This window comes from Oryzias melastigma, linkage group LG12 (genome assembly GCF_002922805.2).
Source record: "Oryzias melastigma strain HK-1 linkage group LG12, ASM292280v2, whole genome shotgun sequence".
NCBI classification, from domain to species: domain Eukaryota; kingdom Metazoa; phylum Chordata; class Actinopteri; order Beloniformes; family Adrianichthyidae; genus Oryzias; species Oryzias melastigma.
In genome coordinates, this window is record NC_050523.1 from 2,411,768 (window position 1) to 2,437,714 (window position 25,947).

General features: G+C 37.3%; 1 protein-coding gene across 4 annotated transcripts in view; it reads left to right on the forward strand.

Moving 5' to 3' along the window:
• The window catches only part of LOC112136162 (membrane-associated phosphatidylinositol transfer protein 2), a 71,410-nt gene that overhangs the window by 23,808 nt on the left and 21,655 nt on the right, over positions 1 to 25,947 (forward strand). For all 4 annotated transcript variants that reach the window (XM_024257757.2, XM_024257760.2, XM_024257759.2 and 1 more), the window contains 4 exons: positions 6,355 to 6,560; positions 21,289 to 21,503; positions 22,771 to 22,892; positions 23,040 to 23,273. In XM_024257757.2, the coding sequence (XP_024113525.1) occupies positions 6,483 to 6,560; positions 21,289 to 21,503; positions 22,771 to 22,892; positions 23,040 to 23,273 (649 nt within the window). In that variant the 5' untranslated portion in view covers positions 6,355 to 6,482. The remainder of the gene's footprint in view (positions 1 to 6,354; positions 6,561 to 21,288; positions 21,504 to 22,770; positions 22,893 to 23,039; positions 23,274 to 25,947) is intronic.

The window sequence follows — 25,947 nt, forward strand, 5'->3', positions numbered from 1 at the left end:
AGCTCATCACAACACTCTGCTGTCACAAACGATTATTTTAATAGTCGGCTAATCGGATCATGCGCAAACTGGATGTAAAGCCCACATCTTAACCACCATTAGCTTTAAACTAACTAAAAATTAGATATATAGCATTACCTGTGATAATGCTAGTGTGAGTGCTGTAAGCTGAATTTGGCTGCTGAAGATGCTGAAATTACTGAAGCTAATAGGTAAAAACGCTGAAGCTGATAGCCAACTAAAATATTACTTAAATGCGAGATTAGCCTAAAAAAATGAAAAAAAGCCTAAGTCAGCCAAAACAGCTAGCATAGGGCATAAATATTAGCTAAACTCCAAATCAGCCTAAAAAACCTTAATAAATGCCAAAATAGTTCAAAAAGCTAGCAGAATGCCGTTATAACTTTCAAGCGGGCGGAACTCGCAAAGCTAGCTGATCATCGCTAGCTTGATCTGCTAGCTTGTGCATTTGTGTTAGCCTGGGGGCGGAGCTGGCACCGCAGATTCTTACGCTTGTTTTCGTGGGTATGGGAGGGGCTGCTGATAGCGCAGGTTTTAAGAGGATTACTCTTTGGGGTTCTTTATAGTGATGAATGAACATTATAATACACTTAAAAACTTAAAACGTTGAGTTTTCATGGTATATGCCCCTTAAGCAGGACATACCTGCAGTATTCGTGAGGCTAATGGAAGTTGGACACACTGATGACGTCCGGGTGATGCTGTCGTACGGTGTCCTTATCACGTAAATGTCATTTTTGGGCTGCTTGAGCAGTGAACAGAAAAGAAATAATCCCTACAACGTGCCTGGGTCTCACCTACTACTACGTCGCACCTACTACTATCAATGTTAACTATACAATGTTAAAATTGTATCTGAACATTTTCACTCTATGGGTTCACCAAGCGATCTACAATCTTAAATTGTGGTGTAGACGACCTCAGTACCCTGTACTGGTTTGCTCATTTTTGCCTGCAGACAGCTAGTATCTATCCACCTGTAAGGACAGTTGGGACTGTTACCTTGTCTTGTTTGAAATGAAAGTATAGAGGAAAATGGTCTTATTCGTGTTGACCTGCCCAAGAAGATGAAAGGCTTTATATTCTGCATTATTTCACAGGAAAACACAAGTATTCTTGCTCGTACGCATCCACTAATACAACAGTAATAGAATTGAAAGTGGGAGAAAAAAAATGCTGGCTTTGAAGGAGATGACATTCCTCACATAATTGAAAGTGTCTACGTTTCAGCCGTTTCAGCTCACCCCAAAGAAATAACAAAAACAGCAGCGCTTTAGGATTTTTCTCCTTATCTCTGGGATGTTTGGAGCCCAGCAGTGAGTGTGTTCTTCTCCTTCTAGGAGCGTTTTTCACTCTCTGTTTGTGAGGTCGTGACAGTGTTGTATCATCCAGGATGTAAACAGAAACACCAGATGCTGGAGCTTGATAATGCAGACGGCATATTCAGTTGCATCATCTTTCCGCCTCCTTGAAAATAATTGTGAAATTCTTTCTATTTTTCTCAAAGTGACATTCCTCTTTGTTTCAGAAAGGAAGTCAAACGAGGAGTTGCCTCAACCACTTTATCTTTAAAATGTGTTTTCTTTCACAATGTCTAATGCATTTTACTGTTGAACAATCATAAAGCTCCTTGATATTTTAAATCCTTCATGATCTGCAAATGTTTAAAAAAAGTTTTATACTTTGTGGCTCCCTTTGACCTTCTTTACACTATAAGCTGTTTAGTTTTTAAGTTCTACGAGCTTATTGGTCTTCTGGGCCAATTAGACATCCCAAGATGCTTTAAACCAGGAGTGTCAAACTCAATCGCATAAGGGCCAAAATCCAAAACACACCTTAGGTTGCCAACTGAACAGGATAAACATTAATTAAACACTTTCAAACTAAATTTTTAAAACATAAAAACTGTAACTTTTTAACATAATTATGAACTAGATATATAGCATTACCTGTAATAATGCTAGTGTGAATGCTGTAAGGGGAATTTGGCTGCTGAAGATAATAGGGCTGATAGCTAAAAATGCTGAAGCTAATAGCTGAAAACGATAAAGTTAATTTCCAGTTAAATATTAGCTAAATGTCAAATTAGCCTAAAAAACAAAAACAAAAAAACTTAGGTTAGCCAAAACAGCTAACATGTAGCTGAAAAAATAGGTAAACGTCAAAGTAGCCAAAAAAGCCTAAATTAGCCAGCCTAAGAAACTTTTTTTAAACAGCCTAGATTAGCTGAGTTATTAGCTAAACTCCAGAATAACCTAAACAAATGTTAGTACCTGCCAAAATAGTCGAAAAGCTAGCATAAAACTTCAAGTTTTAAACATCAAACACAGTGGATTCAGAAATTGTCTTAATAAAATGTTTGTATTTAATTGTTTTTTTAATAATCAGCGATGTCACTTTTGTGCTAGCATATAGCTTACCTGTGACCTCAAACTTTTTATCTTTACCTTTAAAATTGAAATTCGTGAATTGTACATGTACAATTTCTTTCTGTCATAAAAAAAGTAATTTTATTTTTTTATAAATTACTCATGTTTTCATAATCATAAAAATGTGAATTCATGAATCTTCTTTGACAAATGGATGAAATGACATTTGGCAAAAAAATTAGTAAGTACTGTGTTCAAACTGCCTTAAAATCCAGAGTACTAGATAGTCCGACAGTATATACTCTTTTAAGGGTTTGGGAGGAGTGAAGGAATGTGGAAATAGATTTAGTCTTTTTATGTTTTTTGTTGAGCTAATTTAGCATTTAGCCTTATCATTAGCCTTTGTTACCTTTAAGTTAGCTCATATTTTTTCAATATTAGCATGAAGGTACCTAATTAAGCTAAATTTGGAATTTATGTCAGACTTAGCGTTTTTGTTAACCATTAGCTGGCTAATTTAGCTAAATTTGCAAATATTAGTCTGTTGAAGTTAATTTTTTTCTTAATATAGTCTTTAGTCAATTCAGGCCTTACTTTATAGTTTAATTTTGTTTTTTTCTATCTTCTACTATTTTAACAAAAGTTTATCAAATAAGCCAGAATGCCTCATTATGCTACGGTCACATATTCAACTGCCTCCATGCGATGGGAAGGCATCAGCTGAATTTTCAAGATTAGGTGCTGCCGCCTGATTTTTTGAAAATAGTTAGCGTGGTCATGAATGTAGACGTGGCAGTCTGGCAGCTGTAAGTCCGGCGATGATGCAATCATAAATTCAGGCGACAGCAGGTCTGCTTGGACCGTGTGTAAATGTCTCTGGACGGTGGCCGTCCATATCCAGTGCCACTAGTGGTCCGTAGTGTGCTCAGGGAGCTTGAGTGTATTCACAGACACATGAAAAATTGGAGGGAACATGGGCTTAAGGTGGCTGGGATCACCAGATTGACGTCATGTCAACAGCCCTCCACAAGTGCCCGTGCTGCTAGTGGTGGCGGTGGGACGGTAGCACAGGGGCGAGTGGCAGTCTAAAATCAGCCAATCATCAGATGATTTTGGGGACCTCAGAGACCCCATCATCAGTCAATTACTGCATTTCTGCCACCCGCCTGTCACTAGACTGCTGCACGTGTGTTCCGATAGCCACTGACTAATGTCAAAAAATCATCTTGTAATGTAACAGCGTGTAAAAATGCGACTACCACCTCCCGATCACAAATGTCGCCATGTGGTCAGCTGCCAAATTTGCTGAAAAAATTGCATTATTGTCACATTTATGTCACTGCACGTGGCATTTATGTGAACATGGTCTTAGACAAACAGATACCGTAACTGTTAGCTTATTGCTTACTGTTCAGTTTGGAACTTCATGAACATTTTTCTAAACTCATTACCCCCAGAAGCCTTTTCTAGATTACCATATGATTTTTTTTTTATTTTAGCTTCTCTATACTGTAACTAGTTTGAAAGATTATAAAGCTATGATGAAGTCTTCCCTGTCACACTTTCACATCCTGACCTTTATGGTTCATCTGCTGCAGCTGCTCCATGTGCAGCTCAATCATCCACAGATGGACACACACTCTTTACTAAACATCCCATCTCAGATTTCCATCCCACCATCCTCGTCACATGAATCCTCTATGTGTACGTTCTGGTCTAAACAGCAGCAGGTGGGGGGATCAGGCAACCGCGACTCTGAGTGATGATGCTACGCGGAGAGCTGGATGTTTATGATCATTAGACGAGCAATTCATCTAATAATAAATAACATTGTTAAAGTCCAGAAGCGAGGTTGTCAATTGAAGGAAGAATAAATTAGCTTAGTTTATTTCTACCACAGAATTTATAGAGTGTAATCATCAGCAGGTTATTTAGATTAAATATTTAAATATTTTTGTACTTTCAACATCACTGATGCTCTGGGAAACATGCAACTAGTTTTTTAAATAACTATAAAAAAAAGGTGTATATATATATATATATATATATATATCTTATGTGTCGCAAGAGCAAAAAATGTCTAATCGAGAAGAAAACCATATAGAAGTCACTCTGGAGTTTAACTCGCACTTTTAAGAGAAAAGTTTCATTTTTGAGAACAAATCTGCCAAGCCCAGTCTAACTAAAAAATTAATATAAATAACAGTACTAATCTTTGGATGTATATAAGAAAAATATTAACATTTAAGAGGAAAACAATCGGATACTCTTTCATGTTTTGTTTTGGACGACACTTCTTCTGCCAGTAGCAAATACTTATACGCAGATGCAGCGCCCTCTAATAACCACCAAAAGACAATCCGTGTTTACATGGAAAATAACAAATATATGAGCCTATTGATGCCTTAAAAAAAAAAACACAAATAAGTCGCACATCTGGCTGAATTATGGAAAAAAACTGCGACTTATACTCAGGGAAATACTGTATATATTTTTATGTGTTAGCTGTTTGTAAAATCAAAGGGTCTGAACCCTCGGGCGCAGAGTGGTCCTCGGTACGTGTCCAGTACCAGTACACTAACCCGGCACTGGACACAAACCGGTACCAGATACAGTACAGGTTGCGAATCAGGCTTGGACACTGTAACAGATGCAAACTGGTACCAGGTTAGGGTGATGGTCCCGGTACTGGACCTGTTCCAGTTCACGCCCCGGAGGTTGGGGACCTGTGATATCATGGGAACAGCCAGCATGTGAAAAAACGATGAGTTGGGGACACCCAAAACATCACATTTTGACGTGGAGGGGGTTGGAAGGGAAAATGGGTTGCCCTGACTGGTGACAACACCCCCCGCCCCTCCTTACAGGTGCATGTGACCCCCACAATGATTTTATTTTATTTTTTTGTTGGAAAATGTTCAATAAACTGTTTAAATACTCTGAGTCTCATCAGTATAAATTTAGTTGCAGCTCTGACTGCTTCTGATTGGTGGAACACACCTGATTGAAGTAACCAGCTGTAGGCGGGGCTTGAATATCTGGAGAAACAAGCCACAAGCTCTGACCTATCAGAACTAGGAGTGGAAACTCCTGCTTTTTTCTCCTCATAATCTATATTTTCAGGGCTAGTATTGAATTTAAATGTTTATTCAACTCAGGAGTGTCAAACTGAATCGGACAAGGAGCCAAAATCAAAGCAACCCTTAGGTCGCGGGCCGAACAGGATAAACATTTACTGAACACTCTTAAACAAAATTTTTAAAACTTTAAAACCATTACTTTTAAACATAAATATGAGTGATAATGCAGGAATATTATTCCAGAATAAAACAACTTAAAACTTAAATAACTTTTAATATTTTACTCTCCCTAAAAATATATTTTGTCAAAATTTTACCAATTAGAAATAAGTGCAAGATAACATCGGGTCATTAATAACAATAAAATAAAATGATCTGGAGGGCCGGATCCGGCCCCTGGGCCTTGACTTTGACACATGTGATCTAACTCTTTAACTCCTCAGTCATTTCATCAGTTTACAGCTTGATTACAATAAACTCCCTCTCATAGTTCTGTGAACGTGATCTCTCTGCTTCTTGTTGGATGTTGTGAACACATAAGACGGTTTCTCCCAGCATCCATATCTCCTCCACTGCATCATTTCTGCTGCTGAAGTCACAGCAGATTACTGATCTGAATTCTGTGTTGACTTTGCTGCATCTTTGGTGTGGCAGAGCTGGGATTTAGGTTGCACAGGGATTTCAGCACTGTTGCTGGGTCACTGGATTACCTTGTAATAGATCTATTGGAGCACACACAGGATGTGTTCACCCGTATTTGAGTGAGGGGGGGTTAATCCTTCAGACAAGCGCGCTAATTCTTCCCGCGGACTGTCAGTGAAGCTAAAAGGACATGTTTTTCTGAAACATTAACTCACTTAACGGCTCCTGTTTTTCCGTCTCAGGTGAGGACGACGATGAGCGCTTTCCTTTTCACTGCTGGGGTAGCGTAGCCGACTGAGAGGAGCGTCCCGCCTCTTCCTTTCCCTCTGGACTCAGAGACCCGCAGAGGGGGCTCAACTCAAGCACAGACATGCTGATCAAGGAGTATCGAATCCCCATGCCCATGAGCGTGGAGGAGTACCGCATCGCCCAGCTCTACATGATCCAGGTGAGCAGCCTCCTCCGGGATTAAGTTAGAAAGTTTTAATGTCATTTTGGAAAAAAATAACCGGAAATATTCAACTTCAAAAATTGATTAACGGTAAATAAAGAAATGTTTTTAAAAACTTTCCTAATAATTTTAAGTAGGGCTGCTACAATTAGTCGACTAATCGACTATTAAAATAGTCGGCAACTAGTTTAAAGTCGATTAGTCGTTACTTTATTTTATATGGAGTCAGAGTGTAGTAAAGTTGAAAGTTGTAACGGTATTCTGCTTATTTTTTGCACTATATTGGCATTTATTAAGTTTTTTTTAGGCTAATTTGGAGTTTAGCTAATATTTCAGCTACATGCTAGCTGTTTTGGCTAACCTATGTTTTTCTTTAGTTTTTTAGGATAATTTGGTATTTAGTTAATACTTTAGTTGGCTATCAGCTTCAGCAATTTCAGCTATCAACTACAGCAATTTCAGCTATCAGCTTCAGCGGTTTTAGCTATCAATTGTAGCATCTTAAGCTATCAGCACTTACATCTTCAGTGGCCAAATTCAGCTTACAAAATTCCCACTAGCAGATAATGCTATATATCTAGTTTTTAGTTTATTTAAACTAATGATGGTTAAGATGTGGGCTTTATATACAGTTTGGTCATGACCCGATTAGTCGACTAATCGCAAAAAAATAATCAGTGATTAGTCGACTATTAAAGTAACTGTTTGTGGCAACACTTATTTTTGACTATATTTGTTACATTTTTAACTAGGTGGAAGAACGTAATAAGTCAAATTTTAAACTAAAGTTCCAATTTTTTTAGTGTGGAAAATATAAATACTGGCCCAGCTATTTGAATCACCGCCCTAAATGTTGCAACGACAACAACTCACAGGTCTGTTTATTCTCCTAAACGTGATAAAGATTTTCTCCAGAATGTTTGTAGTCTTGGGCCAAACCATGCGAGGCAGGCACGCCAGAGCCCGATGATAAATGATGGTGTGCGTTCGCCTCCCAAACCAAATCTAAAAAGAGGATTTGATTATTTCCCACACATTTATTTCAGTATTGATCTGAACCGACTTAATTCAAAACTCAGCGTCGACACCTTAATTCTCCCTCTAACCAAGCAAAATAAAAAGATTCCTGCAGGTTAAGCAAGTCAATCACATTTTAGTGAATAAAGCAATCTTTTGGCAGACAGAGCAGCGGCGATCACTTGGTGTGTTTGAGCAGAACAAAATACCAGAGAGCCATCTGAACAACTGAAACCAGTAGTTTTGATACTACAGCTTTATAAAACATGCACTGTGAGGCCTTATCTCTCTGTTTTACTTGAAAAAATAAAGTTACTTTGTAAGTTTTATTAACATTTAAGAGAAAATGAGTGAACAGCTGATCACAGCGTTCATTCAAGAAATGCATTTAAAAGGAAATTTAAAGCAAATAAGCTTTAACTTTAGCTGTAGCTCCACCAGTGTTTTTTATTCTGCCTGTTTTGTTTGCACCTAGTTTCTGTAAACAACCTATAAACCCTGCATCTATTGAAAATTAGTGTCAACGAGTTTTTACTCTCAGCGTTAGAAATTTTGAGAACGAATTTCCGTAACTTTAAACCATGATTGTTCAGATATTTAAATATCAAATGTCTTATGTTAGAAAGTAAAGTTAGCTTGAGGTTTAGCGTTATAGTTTCAGAAATGTCCACCTTTTTCATTTGAAAATTTGCAGTTTTTATCATCAGGAATTCAATTCAATTAAATTTAAACACCTTATTTATCCCTGAGGGCCAATTCTAGTTTTTAAGGTGTAGAAAATGAAAATTCACATCACACAGGCACATAAAAAAAAGACATAAGGAAAAAAGGAAGAAAAACTGTACAATGCTATGCAGGTTTTCTAGTATAGTATTATACAGTTTTACAGGATTAGGAATTTTACTTTATTGGACACTTTTTAGCTTTTTCATCAGAAAATGTGCACATTTTTAAATTTAAAATATTGCTACTTTTTAATAAAAAAATATGTAAGTATTAATTGGAAAATGTGCATATTTTTAATTTAAAATATTGTTAGATACAGATTTTTTTCATTAAAAAATCTGTTTCTATGAATTAGAAAACATGCATCTTTTTTTATATAAAAAAATACTTTTATATCAAAAACCTGTATCTATTTATTGGAAAATTTGCATCTTTTTATGTTTTTAAATTGCCAATTTTTCATCTGAAAATGTGTATTTATGAATCTGAAAATTTGAAGCTTTTTCATCAGAAAATCTTCAACTTTCTATTAAAAAATGTGACACCTTTTTATTGGAAAATAGTATCTTTGTCGTCGGAAAAATGTCTGTTTTAATCTGAAAATTTGCATTTATTTTCTCCTTAAATTTGCATCTTTTTCATCAGAAAATTTATTTCTTTTTACCAAAAAATGTGCATCTTTTTCATTGGAAAATTTAAAGCTTTGCATCTGAAAATGTGCATAATCTTAATTAAAAGAATGTTTAGTTTTTTTATCAGAAAATCTACAACTTTTAATTTGCTTTTTTTAATGAAAAAATGTGCACCTACTTTTTTGGACAGTTTGTTTTATTGGAAATTTTACGACTTTTTCCTCTGTAAATGAAAGTCAATCCTTGCTTCATTTCAGTTGTTGTAGAATAGCCTTGTTGGTTTTTGAGCCTCTCATGATGGTCGTTGATATGTGAGTCGGCTCCCATGCGGCCTTTTTTCCTTGGAAGCTGAATATAAAGACCCAGAGTGGTTCAGGATGTTTGTACAGGACGGATGATGGCAGAAAATGCTCGGGTGATGGTTCAGTGGTTTGTTTCTGAAAGAGGTCAGAGGTTTAGGGTGTCATCTTGTACCACAGAATATGATCAGTGAGGAAACATGGCTACAGGGTCACCGGTTCAATGTTTCTCTGCTCATCTCAACAGATGGTGCTCCATATGCCTCGGGTTTATGTTTCCTTTCATAACTGTGTGTAAATACATTCAGAGATAATTCAAATTGATTTTAATTATTTTAATTGTTGCTGTGCATTTGACAACTTTGCATTTCAGTCATAAATCGAAGAAAATTAAACAAAACCTTTATTTTAAAGTTGAATTAACAAAAGTAAACAAAGTCGGTTTATGTTGACATTTACCTCATTAGATTTAAATTAACTGTCAGTCATTTTTTCCATTAATTAATTTTATTACAAGAAGAAAAATCCCTGAAGAATTTACTTTTTGCTTCAAAGAATATTACATAAACGCACACAGCTGGACCCCCCCATCCTCTCTTCCTTAGCATCACAGCTGGGTGCCGGTCTCCATGGTAACAGGTGACATCAGCTGCAGCGTGGCAGCTGCTGCCATCATTTTGTTGAAGGGAGTGGTGGCGATGCCTTTCTCAGAGCTCGCTTTTCAGGACGGAGTTGTTTAAAATTTTCGAACACGGTGTCTTGAAAATCTTGCTCCTTGATTGCAGCTGATTTCTCTGAAAGTGAAATCAGTTAAACTTATTTTGTTACCAAGTGTAAAAGCTAACAGAACTTTAACTCTAGTGTAGGGATGTTCAAACGTTGACCTGATCCAAACCATAAACACTTTAAACCTGAATAAAACAGTTTGATCCGCTTTTCAAAATTTGGTTCAGAATTTCCCACACATCTTAAGTCTTCGAATGCAGCACATCAGCAACTTACTGTAGATAAAAGTACTTTTCTTTTTTTAAAAATCCATCCAGGAAGATGAAGGAAAAGACTTACCTTTTAAACCCTTCAAAATAAAAGTGCCATCCAAGCATACATTGCACACTTTACAGCATGGTTCTGCTGGGCATACCAAAGTAAACCTTCAGTAGGAGCGTACACAAACCAGAAAAACCTCAACATGGACTCACTGACGGATGATATCCAGTGAGCTGTCCATTATCAGAAATTACTGGATGTCGTGAAAGCAGCCATCCTTTTCTGCGAAGTCCATTAATTTCTGATATTGGACACCTTAAAGAGCATTATCTCGCTCATATCATGGTCACTTCCCAAAGAAATGGATATTAAATTAATTATTGGTACTTTTTAGTGCTGCTACAATTTATTTATTGTTTTATAGTCAACTAATCACTGATTATTTTCTACAATTTGTTGACTAATCAGGTCATGCGCAGACTGGATGTAAAGCACACATGTTAACCAGTGTTAGCTTTAACACTAGAATCCCTGGAACTTTCAGCTTCTGCTGCAATGCCCCCCTCCCCTTCTCAAAGTAGTGTTGTGGTGATCACCTTAAACCATCAACAAGGACTTCCTGTTTTCGCAATCCAGATTGTCAGGTTTAAATTTAAGTTTGACATGCATTCCAGATTCCGCCACTAGACGGTCAAGTGGTTATGGCTACGGACTCCCATTCAGAAGGTCATGGGTTCGAATCCCGCTCAGGAATAGTTCACATGAAATATTTGTGTTTACTTTTATATTTTATTTTTACCTTGAAACTGTTCAATGCAGGTGAAAGAAATATTTTTAACACAGACAAGTACAATAATTGACAAACTGGTGACAAGGGGGGGGTGATACATTTTTGATGCTTTTAAACCATGAACATTGTGTTTACTTTTAAATTGTATTTTTACCTCTAAACTGTTCACTGCAGGGGAAAGAAATATTTTTAACACACACAAGTACAGTAAATGACAAAATGTTTTCAAAAGGTGAAAGTAAACAGGAATGGGTCTCTTTGGATCGCGTTAGCCTACAGGGTTTGTTTGTTACATATAGTTAAGGACAATTCAATTAAAATGTTTTTGTTGTTTTTAACAAATAATGTAAGATTAAAACTGTGTTTATTTATTCAAAACGTGTTGGATCAGATGAATATTGGATGTTTGAAATAACTCGGGTTTGTGACGCAACCACTGCAGTCTACACGGCAATTCTGAAGCATCAACTTGCCAAGAAATAGATCCATGAACGTCTTCATTTTCCTCGTCCAAGCTGTAATCTGGCTCTAAACTGTACGGCTGGATAGCCCTGATATTGCTAGCCATTTTTTTAGCTACGTTAATGTTAGCTTGGGTTGATGAAGTGCTGTTTAGTTAGTGGGAGAGTGTAAACGAAGGGCTGATGGGAAAATTAGCAGAGCTAACGTCCGCTCTTTTAGTCCCGCTCACAACCCAGATGAGCATTTCTGATGCCGCGCTGCAGAAAATGTCTTAAAAAAATGCAATTAAAGGAACACCGGGAACGCTTTGAAAAACAGAAACAACTTTGCGTTTGTTGATCAAAATAATTTTGTAAAGTCTTTGATAAGTATTTTAACTCTCTTAAGCTTTCCCCCTCTTGATGTTCAAATACCAATTATTAGCTACCATAAAACGATGTGTTTGCTGCGTCATAAAATAATAAAGGTAACTGGTAAAAATCCAGGGAGAAAAAACTGTTTGCACTGTTCCAACAAACCAATAAATATCCTGTTTGTTATTTTCTAAAAAGATGAAAATGCTGTTATGTTTTAACAGCCAATGAGAATGTTTGACCCCACAAAAAGTGTGTAATTTTATTGCTTTCCTAAAGCAAAACCTGAGCATTTTAAAGGTACCACGGCTACTGGAAGGTCTGTGTTTCTGCAGCCCAAGAACGAGTTTGTTTACTGAAATTGTTGTGATATGAGCAAAAATAAACTTGTAAATTGCTTCTTCGTGTTCCAGCTGTCCGAGCGTTGAACCGTCTGTCTCTGCTCCAAATGTTTCAGATAACACATTTTTATAAATGTAATGTTTTCTTCTTTTTAGTATTTTGAGAAACCTTGTTTGGAGCAAAGAATTCAAATTTTCAGCTGGTGTTGGAGTCTGTGAGCTGCAGCTTAGCTTCATAGCATTAATTTCAGCTCGCTGCAGTCTGCTGCTACCATGATCGATCCATCCGTTTCACCCAGAGGCTTTATGATGTTGTGAGATGTTTGTTTAGATCTAATGTTACCCATTAAAGCGCAGACATCAGAGCAGTCAGACGGGGACAGATTAATCATCACCCAGCAGTCTAGAGGCAATTCCTCGCTCCACAAATTTAGTTTATAGCTCTCTTTACCCCGGCTGTCATCGTATCCCAGACGAGTACATCCTGTCTGGGATATGATGACTGTCCTCATCCTATTTCACGACCTTCATGGAGACCATGAAGACTCAATTCAGAGTCACCATCAGACAAGCGTTAGGGAAAATTCCTGAAGGGAAAGCTTTGATGAGGACTCGGGCTTGTTCCGGTTCACCGTCCAGGCTGGTGTCCACGCCGCGGAGCAGCAGAGCAAATCAGAAATAGGTGATATTTGAAATGTATGCATGCAGATTTCATTTGGAGATTGGAAATTAATGTTACATTCCTGCAACACCTGCAGGCTTTATGTTCTATGTGGGGCATTGAATGCTGACGACAACGCTAACAATACTGCTAAAACAAACGTTTCACTGATTATCTTAATTCCTAACCTTGCTAGTGATACATAAATAAAAAAAATGGCTACAGGTTTAATGCTTTAGGCACACCAGGAAATCCTGATCAGAATTTATCCCTGATCCGATTCCAAGTCATTTGATTTTGATATGGATGAAGGCTGCTATGATTAGACGATTAGTCGCAACTATGTTGATTATTAACTGTTATTTCGTCTGTCTTTTTTTGGCTTTCTGATGCCACCATTGTCTTCGACACGCATGCGCAGTAGTGCTAATCTGGGTCAGGAGTGATGTCACAGGAGGTTCTAGGAGAACTCAGGTACCATGACAACGCCAACGGAGCCTGAACATGTGAAAAAACGTAAAAAGAAAAAGTGTCCAGTGAGATATCTAGTTAAGATCTGTGTTTTACACCCAGTTTACCCAAAATCCAATTAGTCGACAATCGAAAAAATGAATAGATGATTAGTGGACTATCAAAATAATCGTTTGTGACACCTCTAATACGGATATCGAGTCCTGATCTGATACTTTTGTAAGACATTTTAGAAAAATGCTATAAACTCATCCGTCCCTCCAGATCATTTTATTTTATTCTTATTAATGACCTGATGTTATCTTGCGCTCATTTCTAACTTGTATAATTTTGACAAAATATATTTTTATGAAGAGTAAAATATTGAAAGTTATTTACGGTTTCAGTTGATTTATTCTGGAATAATATTCCTGCATTTTTATTATTCATAATTATGTTAAAAAGATACAGTTTCAAAGTTTTAAAAATTGGCATGCTAGTTTGTTGGAGTATTTTGCCATTTACTACGAGTTCAGCTAATATTTCAGCTACATGCTTTATGGTTTGGCTAATTTAAGCTTTTTTGTTTGTTTTTTAAGCTGTCTTTGGAGTTTAGCTAATTTTTCAGCTACATGCTAGCTGTTTTTGCTTATTTTGTCTTCTTTAAAGTATTTTTTAGGCTGTTTTGGAGAGAGGCTAATATTTACAGGCTAGCTGTTTTGGCTAATTTAAGCTTTTTTCCGTTTTTAGGCTATTTTGAAGTTTAGCTTTCTTTCAGCTTCATGCTGGCAGTTTTTATTTATTTATTTTAGTCTTAAGGTTTATTTGGCATTTAGCCAAAAGGGGACTTTTGTGTAGTAGATTGATCAAATAATAATTAAAATCTTGCTACTATTAACTAGTAAAATTAGGTGATAATTATCTATGTGGGAAGGTTTGGAAACTGTAACGCTAGTCCCTTTAAAACAGGGGTCTGTAACCTTAGATAATTTTTTCCCCAAATATGAAACAATTTACAACTTTTGACAGAGGGTCACAAGACTTCCTTTCAAAATAAAAGACTTCCTGTTTCACATAAGATCTTCTGGATAAAGCAAGTCTAGTGGTAGGTAGTTTAAATTATTCATAAATCTAACTTTCTAAGATTGAAACAGAGATAATTAAGGTTATTTTTTGAACCATGTGGCACACTTAAAACACTGGAAGTGTCAAAATGTTTAGTTTTCGATTATCAAACCACTACGGCTACTGTGCTTTAAAGGCTTGCAGAGGGATAAGTTATTTTACTTTTTTTTACTTTACTTTACAGTGACTTTTTTAAACTAAAAGCTTCATATTTTCTTTAACCACGGACCCACAGTGGAGCGGTACAAGAGCCAGACGAGGCTCTGGAGCCGCAGGTAGCAGACTCCTATATTAGAGCTATGTCCTTTTTGTAATTATTATCCATGTTTACTTAAAATTCTTAAAAAATAGAAGTGATTTTCTCCTGGAATGTTTGTTGGAGTTAGTCAATAAGATAATATTAGTTATGTGAGAGAGTTTGGTGACCGAAGCTTTAAGATCTTCAGAACATTTTTGATCAGATGTGATTCATATCCATTAAAAGTTGAAAGCTGAGACTTTTTTTCCATAAATGTTGTTTTAGAATAAATATAATTAATTAGCTAAAATCGGTGTAACTTTTCATTAGTTTTAGTTGTTTTTGAGAGATTCTGTATTTATTTATTTTTTTAAATTACCTTTTCCTGCATCTTTTTTCTCCCCAATTTGTCTTTGTAGGTCATTGTTTGCATTAACACAAAAAGGAAGAGACACTTGTTGATCGTTTTAAATGTTTATTAAAAGAGTTTTTGAACCCTGAAGTCTAACTCTGTAAAAATCTCTTTCTAACTTTACAGAACTGTTTTAATGCTCCTCCTCCTCAAACTGCTGCATATTCCCCTGCGCTTTACACCAGTAAAATGTTGTGATATGATATGCAGCAGACTTCTAGTTGAGTATTTATCTGGAATAATAAGCTTGATATACACAGTGCTGCTGATCTAAATAATATGACAAAAGAAATATCTGATCCTGATCGTGAGACATCCGATTTTGATCGAGTCAGAAACTTCTTGATCGGATCTCCGATTTCCGTTCATGTGATCGGATCAAGACATCTCTACTATAATCCACCTGACCGTCTGCTTTATAATAACTGTTAATGCTTCTAAACGGGGGCTTTAAGCGAAGTCGGGGCCGTTTGGAAGGTCTGCCATGTTTGCTCTTCAAAAATGTCTGAGTGATCATGAAATAGTCCAAACAGGAAATCCATCTGAAGATCTGCAGCTTCAGATCCAACCGCTGTGGTTAATAATAAAGATCATCTCCACTCTTATCCCAGAAGGGACTCAGACAGGACGAGCATTATTTAATGCCTTTAGCTCCTCTCTTAAATTACATTACCTGCTCAATTACAGCAATTTTCCAGCTGTTTGCCTTCTCTGACCTTCATTACTGACACCACTTCCCTAAAGTCCTCAGTGGAGAGAGCTCCCTGTTCAGTCTGAGCTCTCACTCTTGACCCCAAACACCTCGCCGCTGCTCTTAATAATAATCTGAGTGCTTTGTATTCATCTGGTGCCATTCTTCATCCTACTGTAGCACACGTCCTAATGGGGGGAATGAAATAACTCCAGTCCTCTGTGGGGAGTCTCTGTGTGAGCCTTCACTCTGATTTAACGGCAGCAGATGAAATATGGAGCCTTATATTTTACCACAGGTGTTTTTATGACGGGGCCACGCCATGACTCACACGAAGCACTAACGTGTTATATAATCACTGCTGGCTTCCACCTGACTGCTGCCTGCTCCATCATCAGTCCTGAGGGTTCAGTAATCTGATTACTCACCGGGTTCAGATTGACCTCGATTGCACCGTCAGTTTGATCAGAAGAACATTAGGAAAGAGAGAAGCATGAAAATACAAACCAAAAACAACAATTTTATTGTTTACAGAATTGTTTTCTTAAAAAAACTCACAATAGACAAAATCAAGTATTTGTCTTTATTTTTTTAACAATAATTGTAGATGTTTTAAGGCAGTAAAACTCCTCTTTACACACGTTCTGCACTTTGATCAGACAGACATGAACTTTTTAAGACTTCTCTTTTGTTTAAACTCTCAAAGTTTTCAGCTTTACATAAAAATAAGTCCAGTATTATAGAATGGAAACAAAGATCTGATTGTATGAATATAAAAGTATGTAATGAAAATACAAACAGCATAATATTGTGCTTTTGAAACACTGAACTCTTAGATTTAGGAGAAAAAAATTAAATCTGTCCCCTAATTTTCTGCAGCTGCAACAAATTGATGGAGGATTATTTGAGGATTATTTAAATCCAATCCTACTGTGATTAATCTAGATGAAAAAGAGGTCTCTAAATCTGAGCAGTTTGTGAAAATAACATTTATTCTTTTCAGTTCCATTTACTGAGTTCTGATTATTATTTTATGTTGGACTTCAGTAAAAGAAATGATAGTAGTTCATCAAGCAAAGTACTTTTTGGTTTTCCTCTGCAGACTTACAGGCTCCTGCTGACACTTCATTTTTAACTGTGGAGTATTGTTAATGGTTTTAATAAAGTACTCTTTTATAATTAATGTGACTCCCTCTGTCGGCCCATTTAATGAAGTCTGTGACTTTGGTCGAGTTTTGATACATTTGTGAGAACGGAGATTCTGAATTTATGTGTGAAGAAGTGGAAATGTAGAAAGAAATGAAAGATTTTTCTTGAAAAATGCAGTTTAAAAGCAAAATAAATCACAATTTAGGAACAATAGTCTTCACTGCCTTTATAACTGTATTACAGCTGAAATAAAAACTTCTTCTGCAGGAACAGAGGGTCAAATGACTGTGAACTCTTTGTTTAAAGTTTACTTTTTACAGCACATGTTTGCAACATAGTAACTCCAGCTGCTTTACAGACATTACGGTGCTTTTAATGGCAACATAGAACTTTTATATAGTAGGTGAGAAGTGTTTTCAGTGTTTAGGTAACTCTGTAAGAGCCTCTTGTTAAAGAAAAAGATTAGCAACACTGAAAATCTAAGATTTTATAGTAAAGATGGTGAAGTAAATCGGAAAATCCTGGAATTCTGTTTATTTTTCTTTTTTCTCTTAAATTTTCATTATTGTGTAATGTGTAATTGTGTACAAGAATTTGGAGAAAAGTTTGATCCAGGTGGATTTCAGGTGTTCTGGTCGGCTGGAATCTGCTCACTGATGGGGTGTGTCTGTCCACAATGAGCTGCTCGCCTCTCACGGTATCGGGGGGCGGGCCTTTTGAGGAGAACCACGGAGTTTCCACAATTTTCGGACAACAGCGGTGCTTGTTATTGTGGAAAATGACTGTCCCATCCCAAAATGAAATAATGGTCGGTTTTCTTGTTGGATTTCTCATAGCAGACAGCTGCTTTTCTAGTTAAAATATATCTGTGTTACTAAAGTAGATAAAAAGTGTTAAGAAGACAAAATAAACCCAGAGTGTTTAGTGGATTCTGGTCCTGTCTGGTTCTGGTGTTCCTCACCAGCATGTTAACCTGTATCGCCGCTTGCGCTGCAGCTCAGTGCTGCTACACAGATGGTCGCAGTCTGAAGGAGAGCCTCTTAAGGAGATGTAGGTTGTTCTTAAACTGATGCTGTAATCCCTGAGTCCCTCTGTGAAGCTCAATGTGCCGCTCGGCCTTACAGGATCCACGGCTGCAGCCATCTGCTGCTGCTTGTTGGAGGAAGTCGCACGCTGGGCAGAAAGGGAAACCAGCAGTTTGACTTCCTACAGCTAAACTCATCCATAATAACTGGAGGAAGTTCAGTTGGTTTAGGTAAAAAACATCTAAAGTGATGGGGAGTTGGGCGTTATATTGGTCTACTGCTTTACTGAAGTCTTTAATACCATACAAGGGAAGAGAAAGGCAACATTAAAAAGTATTTTTTTACAAAGTATATGGTTAAGTTATTGAAAACATTTTGACATTACATATAAAAAATAAAGATACAAACAAGAAATTCAGCAGGACACGAACATGTAATTTTGAATTTATGTTTTCAGTCAAACACCAGCGTTTGAGGCTTTCTTCTAAGCAGTCCTTAAAGGTGGATAGAGATGCCACAAACAATTATTTTAATAATTGACTAATCACACATTTTTTTTCTGATTAGTCAACTAATCGGGTCATGCTCAAAGTGGATATAAAGCACACTTCTTAAACATAATTAGCTCTAAACCGACTAAAAACTAGATATGTAACATTACCTGTGATAATGCTAGTGTGAATGCTGTAAGATGAATTTCCTGCTGAAGATGCTGAAATGATAGCTAAAAACGCTGAAGCTGATAACTAAAAACACCTAAATTAGCCAAAATAGCTAGCATGCCGCTGAAATATTAGCTAAACTCCAAAATAACCTAAAAACTAAAAAGCCTAATTTAGACGAAATAGCTAGCATTTTGCTAAAATATTAGCTAAACTCCAAATTAGCCTAAAAAGCCTTAATAAATGCCCAAATAGTCCATATTTCTAGCAGAATGCCATTATAACTTTCAACTTTACTACACTCTGACTCCATATTATATAAAGTAACGACTAATCTACTATTAAATTAGTCATCGACTATTTTAATAGATTACTTGTCAATTAGTCGACGGCAGCCATACAGGTGGATACATTTTTGAGTTTGTGGCAGGGACAAAGTTTTTGCTCAAAGGCGGAGTAAGAAAAAAAATGCAATCTGAGATGAGTTGTCTAAGATGACCAAAAAAAAAGCAAAAAAAAAAACAAAACTGATGTCACCTGCACACAGAAACAACTTAAACAGCTAAAAATGACACCATTAATTTAAACTCAACCTAAAACAAAGATGACTAAAGCAGACACAGATTCTGACCTGAAACTTGATGAACACAGCAGTGGTAGTATTATGGTCTCAAATATTCAGCTTCAGCAACCAACGATTTAAAAGCAAAAGCAGTAGTGAGTTTCTACGAGTCTGGGTAAAATCTGTGGAGTAAAGCACTCTGAAAAACGCTGATTTTCTACGCAGTCTTTTTTTTGTTGCTCCTCATCACTTTGGTACCGTCTGCTCAGCTCTGAGATGTGATGACCAGGACGGACGCTGACAGACAGGAGCACTTCGTCAGAGAAGGACCTTGAGGAAGAAGACCAAACTTTTTTTATGAAGTGGTTAAAATAACTATTTTTCTCTTGTTTCTGATCCACTTTAAAAACTACAGTCTGTACAGTCGGGACGTGTCTGAGGGAAACGGTTTGCTCACTCATGTGGAACAGTGGAAAATTGACAGAGATGAATGGCATGAGACCTCCATTAATATTTAGAGGCAGCTTTCTAAAAATACAGAGTGTAGAGTTGAGAAGAGTCCAGCTCTTGAAATTGTTGCGGGATTTTCCTGCATTGGACCTTCACTGGAATGTTTTTGAAAAACTCTAATGTAAGAAATTTGAGGGAAATGAGAGAAAAGCAAAAAAAAAAAAAAAAATCTGCAAGATATGAATAAAACTTTTTTACTTGTAAAGTTAGTAATTCAGCTCACACTTTCATCCAAGAGCATCTTACAAATACTGAGTAAATTAACACACTTGAATTCTAGGTCTGTAAGAAATAGGATACAAGACCCATCAGAGTAAACTGACTTTTAATTCTTTCTAGGATTGTGAATTACAGTTAAAAGTGTAGCTGAGTGTTGTAAGGACCAACAGCTGCCAGGATGCCAGCGCAAAATGTGAAGTGGCCTTAAGGGTTTTAGCTCCTTCTCACATGATCACAGCATTAGTCCATCTGAAACGTCATCTCCTCTAGAGCAAAATCATCTTAATTGATTTGAAATTGATCAAAAGTTTTTGTTTCATTGATCCTGGACAAAAACTCTTTTTAGATCTCAGGAGCAAACTCGATTTGACTATTAGGACTTTGAAACCTTTGTAACAACCGCCCTTATGGATACGGGCGTCTGCGGGCAATATTAAGTACCTATACAGGGGCACACGCATATGCGTTATTTCAATGAGCACGCTGCATATGACCAGTTGCTGCAAACACTTATACAACATGCAAACATAAGTAAAGGTGAAGTACGAAAAAACACAGACGTGTCATGTTGTACAGATCTTCTATGTTTTATACCCACCAAAACTTGCAGAGTGCACAAAGAGCCCATTAGTGCTGTTCACGTGATACGTGCACGTTCCTTGTGTGCAGCCTAACTTAGTAATGAGGAAATTCGACAATCATAATGTAGTTCATGTTGACATCATACTTTGTGTCACGTACCCACCCCAGCATTTGCGCACGGTTAATAAAGAGCCAGTACTTACACCTTATTAACAGCTAGTGTGGCGTAAGGACACCGTATAACAGCATCACCCATGTCGTATGGGTGGAACTTCGATTATTCTTACAAATACTTCATGATACACTTACCGCACGCACAACATTCCATTTTCAGGACATATGCTGAAATGCTCCCCTTTTGGAGCCCAGGTGTGTTGCGACAATTGGCGTATCGCATCAGTCAGCGTATTGTGACAGTTGGTGTATCACGACAGTCGCTGTAGCGAGACAATCAGTGTATTGCAACAGTCAGTGTATCGCGACAACTGGTGTATCGCGACAGTTGGTGTATCATGTAGGTCTGCATATCGCGACAGTCGTGCATCTTGACAGTCGGTTTTATCGCAACAGTCGTTGTATCGCAACAGTCGCGACAACTGGTGTATCGCGACAACTGGTGTATCGCGATAACTGGTGTATCGCGATAGTCGGTGCATCGCGACAGTCTTTGTATCGCAACTTCTACTCCTCTCTACGACCCTCCTTGACCCCCCACAAGCCAGACTACACAAAAACTTGTAGCACACATCCGAGTCATCCCCCATATGAGTTCTGTAAGACAGATCTTCATCATTTTTCCAGAGTTTCTGAACTTCTCTTTCTCCCCTTTCAGAAAAAGAGCCGTGAGGAGAGCTGTGGCGAGGGCAGCGGCGTGGAGATCTTGGAGAACAAGCCTTACGAGGACGGGCCCGGAGGCTCCGGTCAGTACACGCATAAGGTGTACCACATCGGTAAACACATCCCGTCCTGGTTCTGTGCCATTCTCCCCCAAGCGGCACTTCGAGTGGAAGAGGAGTCCTGGAACGCCTACCCCTACACACGGACACGGTGAGGGAGCCCCGCCCAGAACAAAAACTCCAATGTTTGTAAACAACTCTTTTGAAAATGGTTGAAGGAATAATCAGAATGAAACGTTAGCTCTTTGAATCATCAGTTCAGTAGATGAGTTATGATTTATAGTCTGAGAAATGTCTTTTTGTACCCAGTCCGGTTACCAATGGCTGCTACCAGGGCTGTTGACCCACAGAATACTGTTAGAACTTGTACTACTGTTGGTGAATGAAGGAGAGGAAGAAGTCGTGTTTTCAGGAGGAGAATGAAAAGGAAAGGAAAGGGAGGAGTGAAGGAATTGAGCTGCGTTCACATCAAATCACTCGGCAGGGGCGTCCAGTTTCAATGTAAAGTCAAGCGCAGTTTGAGATCCTGCGACGAGATGTTTCCAGAGTTCAAATATCTAAACTGTGGCAAAAAATTTGTGTCACACCAACCAAAGACGAACTTCTTTTTCTAATGTTTGCTAACAGATGTCCGCCACTGACAGCTGTAAGACGCTTGGTACAACATGTGAATCTCACTCTAGGCTTCTTCTTTGACAGCTCTATTCCGATATATGAAAGACTTGGTGTCACAGAATTCCGTCCGGCCACAATCCGCAATTATTAATTTTTTCCTCCATGATCAAGTCCCTGATTGGTCAAAGTTCGACCTGCTTTAAAGTTCAATGGCTGCGTCTTGTTTGTAGGGCCAGAAAACTGTTGTCATATTTTGCAACGGTACATATTTATAGAGCCAAATCCATAAAGATTTGAAACCCAAACAAAAAAACTTCAAGCTGAAAGATTGATGTAAAGCTAAAAAAAATTAAGGTTTCTGAAACTTTCTTCACTTGTAATATAAACTTCATTATTTTCAGCTTCACGTTTTTTGTTTTTAAGTTTCAAAACTGAAAATTTCAGTTTCAAAACTTTTTTCACTTTCAACTCTTTTTTAAGTCTGAAAATTTCAGATTTGATCATTTTGGCCCCGTCGTTATGTACCAGTATGTTGAACGCAGACCGCTGGTTTAAAAAAAGAAGGAATAAAAGAAGTTTCACGGCACAGACCTCAAAAACGATAAGAATCTAGAGTTTTGATCATAAAATGGAAAATAATTAATAAAATGGGGAATAGGCTGAGAAATTAGTCTTAATTTTTCATATGCATGGCCTTAAAAGGTCTTAAAAAGTCTGAAATGTAACTTGAAGAAACCTGTAGGAACCCTGTAACCACTGTTTGGAGCTTTAATTCCTGGTTATTTGTCTCCTTTGTGCTGCAGGTATACCTGTCCCTTCGTAGAGAAGTTCTCGATAGACATTGAAACGTATTACAAACCAGACACCGGGAATCAAGCAGATGTCTTCAATCTGTCCTCTGTGGAAAAACGACAGAGGACAGTCGGTAAGTTCATCTCCTGTTGTGACCCGCGATCTTCATCATCACATTTTCTCTGTATGAATTCTCCAAGCGGTCTACACTCTTGATGCTGCAGGTTTTCCCATTATAAAGTTCCGTCTTCCTCATTTCCTGTTCTTCCTCCACCCGCAGACCCCATAGACATCGTCAAAGACTACATCCCTCCTCACGAGTACCTGGTGGAGGAGGACCCCAAACTGTACCAGTCCATTAAAACTAAGAGGGGGCCTCTGTCAGAGGACTGGATCGAGGACATCAACCAGAACCCCAGCCAGGCTGCAGTCATGTGTGCCTACAAGCTCTGCAAAGTGGAGTTCAGATACTGGGGCATGCAGTCCAAGATCGAACGCTTCATACACGACGTTGGTGAGTACGAGGGATCATCTTGTACCACTAAAGTGACTCAGAAAGTTAGAACGTTTTTCTCTTTTAATTCACAGAATGTCTAGAATTAAATAAAAAACCTTAAAATGCTGGAGGAGAAAAGGAGAAATTCTGAAACAAAAACACACACTACCCCCTATAGAAATGAAAGTACATGAGAAACAAAGTCACTGACATTTTACTAAAGCTTTGGAGCTACAAGTGATGATATGTGGAACAATAGAGAACCTTCCTGACCAAAATGACATCAAGACAAGAACTCATTCAGGAGGTCATGAAAGAAACAGCAGAAGAAGATGGGAAGAAGGTCAGGCCATGTGACTCAGCTCAGGTCAGAGGTCATGATCCAACAGTCAGAAAGAGACTGTTGGACAAACATGGAGATGAAGATTCCTGCTGAGCACCCAAATAATCTTCTGAAATGATCCTCAAAACTTCTTAACAAATATCCTGATCCAAGGATTAAGTTCTGTCACATCTGGACTCAAACTAAGACTGAAAACAATGTAAGACACGGTGGAGGTGGTGTGATGGTGTGGGTCAGCTGTGCTACTTCAATCAGAAATCAGATTGAATCAAAATGAAGAGTTTAGATTTTCTAAACTCTAGTTTACTTCTTAACTCTGGTTTACTTTTTATCATACTAGGCAGGTTTGAACAGACCTTTTCTGTCTTTTAGTAAAAAATAACAGTTTTTTAAAAATTATTAATAATTGACCTAGGTATTTTATGTGACAATTAACAAAAGTTGCAAAAAACTTTTTAGAAGAAGCATCTGTTTTATATTTATTCAGGTTTAGTAATAAATCAAAGCCTTAGTGTTCCTTATTATGTCATTTTCTTCTTTATTTTTTCAAAACACTGATTAATTATTCTAAACTTTATTAAAATAACGTCAAAACAGAGTCGTCAGATTTAAGGCCTCCAAAATCAATTAGAAAATATGGATAATTGTGCTTAAATGAAAAGTCTTTACTGGGATAGGCTCCAGCAACCCTCTGACCCAGAATGGGAGTAAAGCGGGTTCATAGGATGTATAGATGCAAACTCAGCAAAGGAGAAATAGAAGTGTTGAGGAAAGGTGAGCAGATAAAAAGCTGAGCAGGTGCAGCCGGTTTCAGGGAGCGGCGTCTGCTCCGGCAGATAACAGCGCCGTGGATTCATTTCCTGCCAATGTGCGGCTGTTTGTGTTTCGTGGCTGATTGCAGGCTGCTTATGCCCTCCAAACCCTCACAGCAGCAACTTTCAGCCTAATGAAGCAGCAGCTGTTCGTGGTCCTCTCACTCTGTCCTCTAATCAACACATCCTCAGGCACAAAACGTGTTCTCCTCCCACTGAGGGTCACTTTGGACGTTCCAAAAGCTGAAATCTCACCTGTGTGTCTGAAAACTGACCTCAGCCTAAGTCAGCTTAATTCAACATCCAAACTTCTGCTGGATTGTAAACTTCTCCGCTTTTAATCAGATGTGTAAATAGATGCTGCTTCATTTGTCTTGTTTTTGTTTGTTTTCTTTTGTTCAGTTTTGCTTTTTTTTAATATCTCAGTTAACGAAATATTTCAGTTTAATTGAGGCTGATAAAATTCTGTGTTTTAAATAAAGTAAAATGACTTACAAACTGGTTTTGAAAGACATTTCTAAGTCTTGTTATTATAAATATTTAAAGGCTTGATGAGATTAGCATTAAATTAAAACTTTACATATTAAATATTGAACATTTCTTACAAAAATGTGTTGCTAGGCTAACATTTAAGAAGTTAAAAAAGAAAAAAGCTAATGTTACTAAAAAAAAAAACAACATAAACTTGTTGAAAAAAGTAGACTATGAAAAACATTTCTCAAAATGACACAAAAAATGCTCAGATAAATTCAAAATTACCAAGAAAATGTAAAACATTTACATTTGACGAATAAAATAAAAAAAGAAAAAACTTAAAACAAGTAAAAACTTTCTAAAGGCAGAAAATAGGGAAAAAACTTATTAAAGTAGATAATATATTCTAAATACTGTACACAAAGAATAAATGATTAAAAATAAGATTTTTTAGACCACAAGTGAAGGAGCAGAGCATGTTTTTAGGATCTTTGTGTTTTTCCTGCTTTTGAAACTTGTTTACATAAATTGAAGCAAACAAACTATAAAAGTGGATAAATCAGGTAGAATAAGAAAAAAAATCTCCTAAAAGAGATTTATGTATTTTTTTACAAGAGAAAATGTTTTTTGTGCAAAAATATGCAAAGGAAGAGATCAGAAATGTGTGAATGTTGAGGTTACTCTGATAGAAATAATAGACTTCTATAAAGAAATAAACAGCTGTTATTCAGTCGTTCTATTGGTCAGAAAAACTATTCTTGATCTGATACTAGTTAATCTAGTTAAAACGTATTCACATTAAAACTGACCAATCAGATGGCTCGATAAAAGTAGGTGGAGCCCGCTGACCCCCAATCCAATGTTCAAAACGTTTGATTGACAGATAGCCTGCTTTCAACTGGAAGGGGTGTGGCCTTCCAACAAGCACACTCCTCAATGACAAGAGTGGTTGCCATAGAAACGTTGAATCAGACCGACTCTAAACCGGAAATAAACAGTTTTCTATGAATGAAGTCACACTCATTCGGTCCCGTTCTCATATACAGTCAATATTTAAAAGATT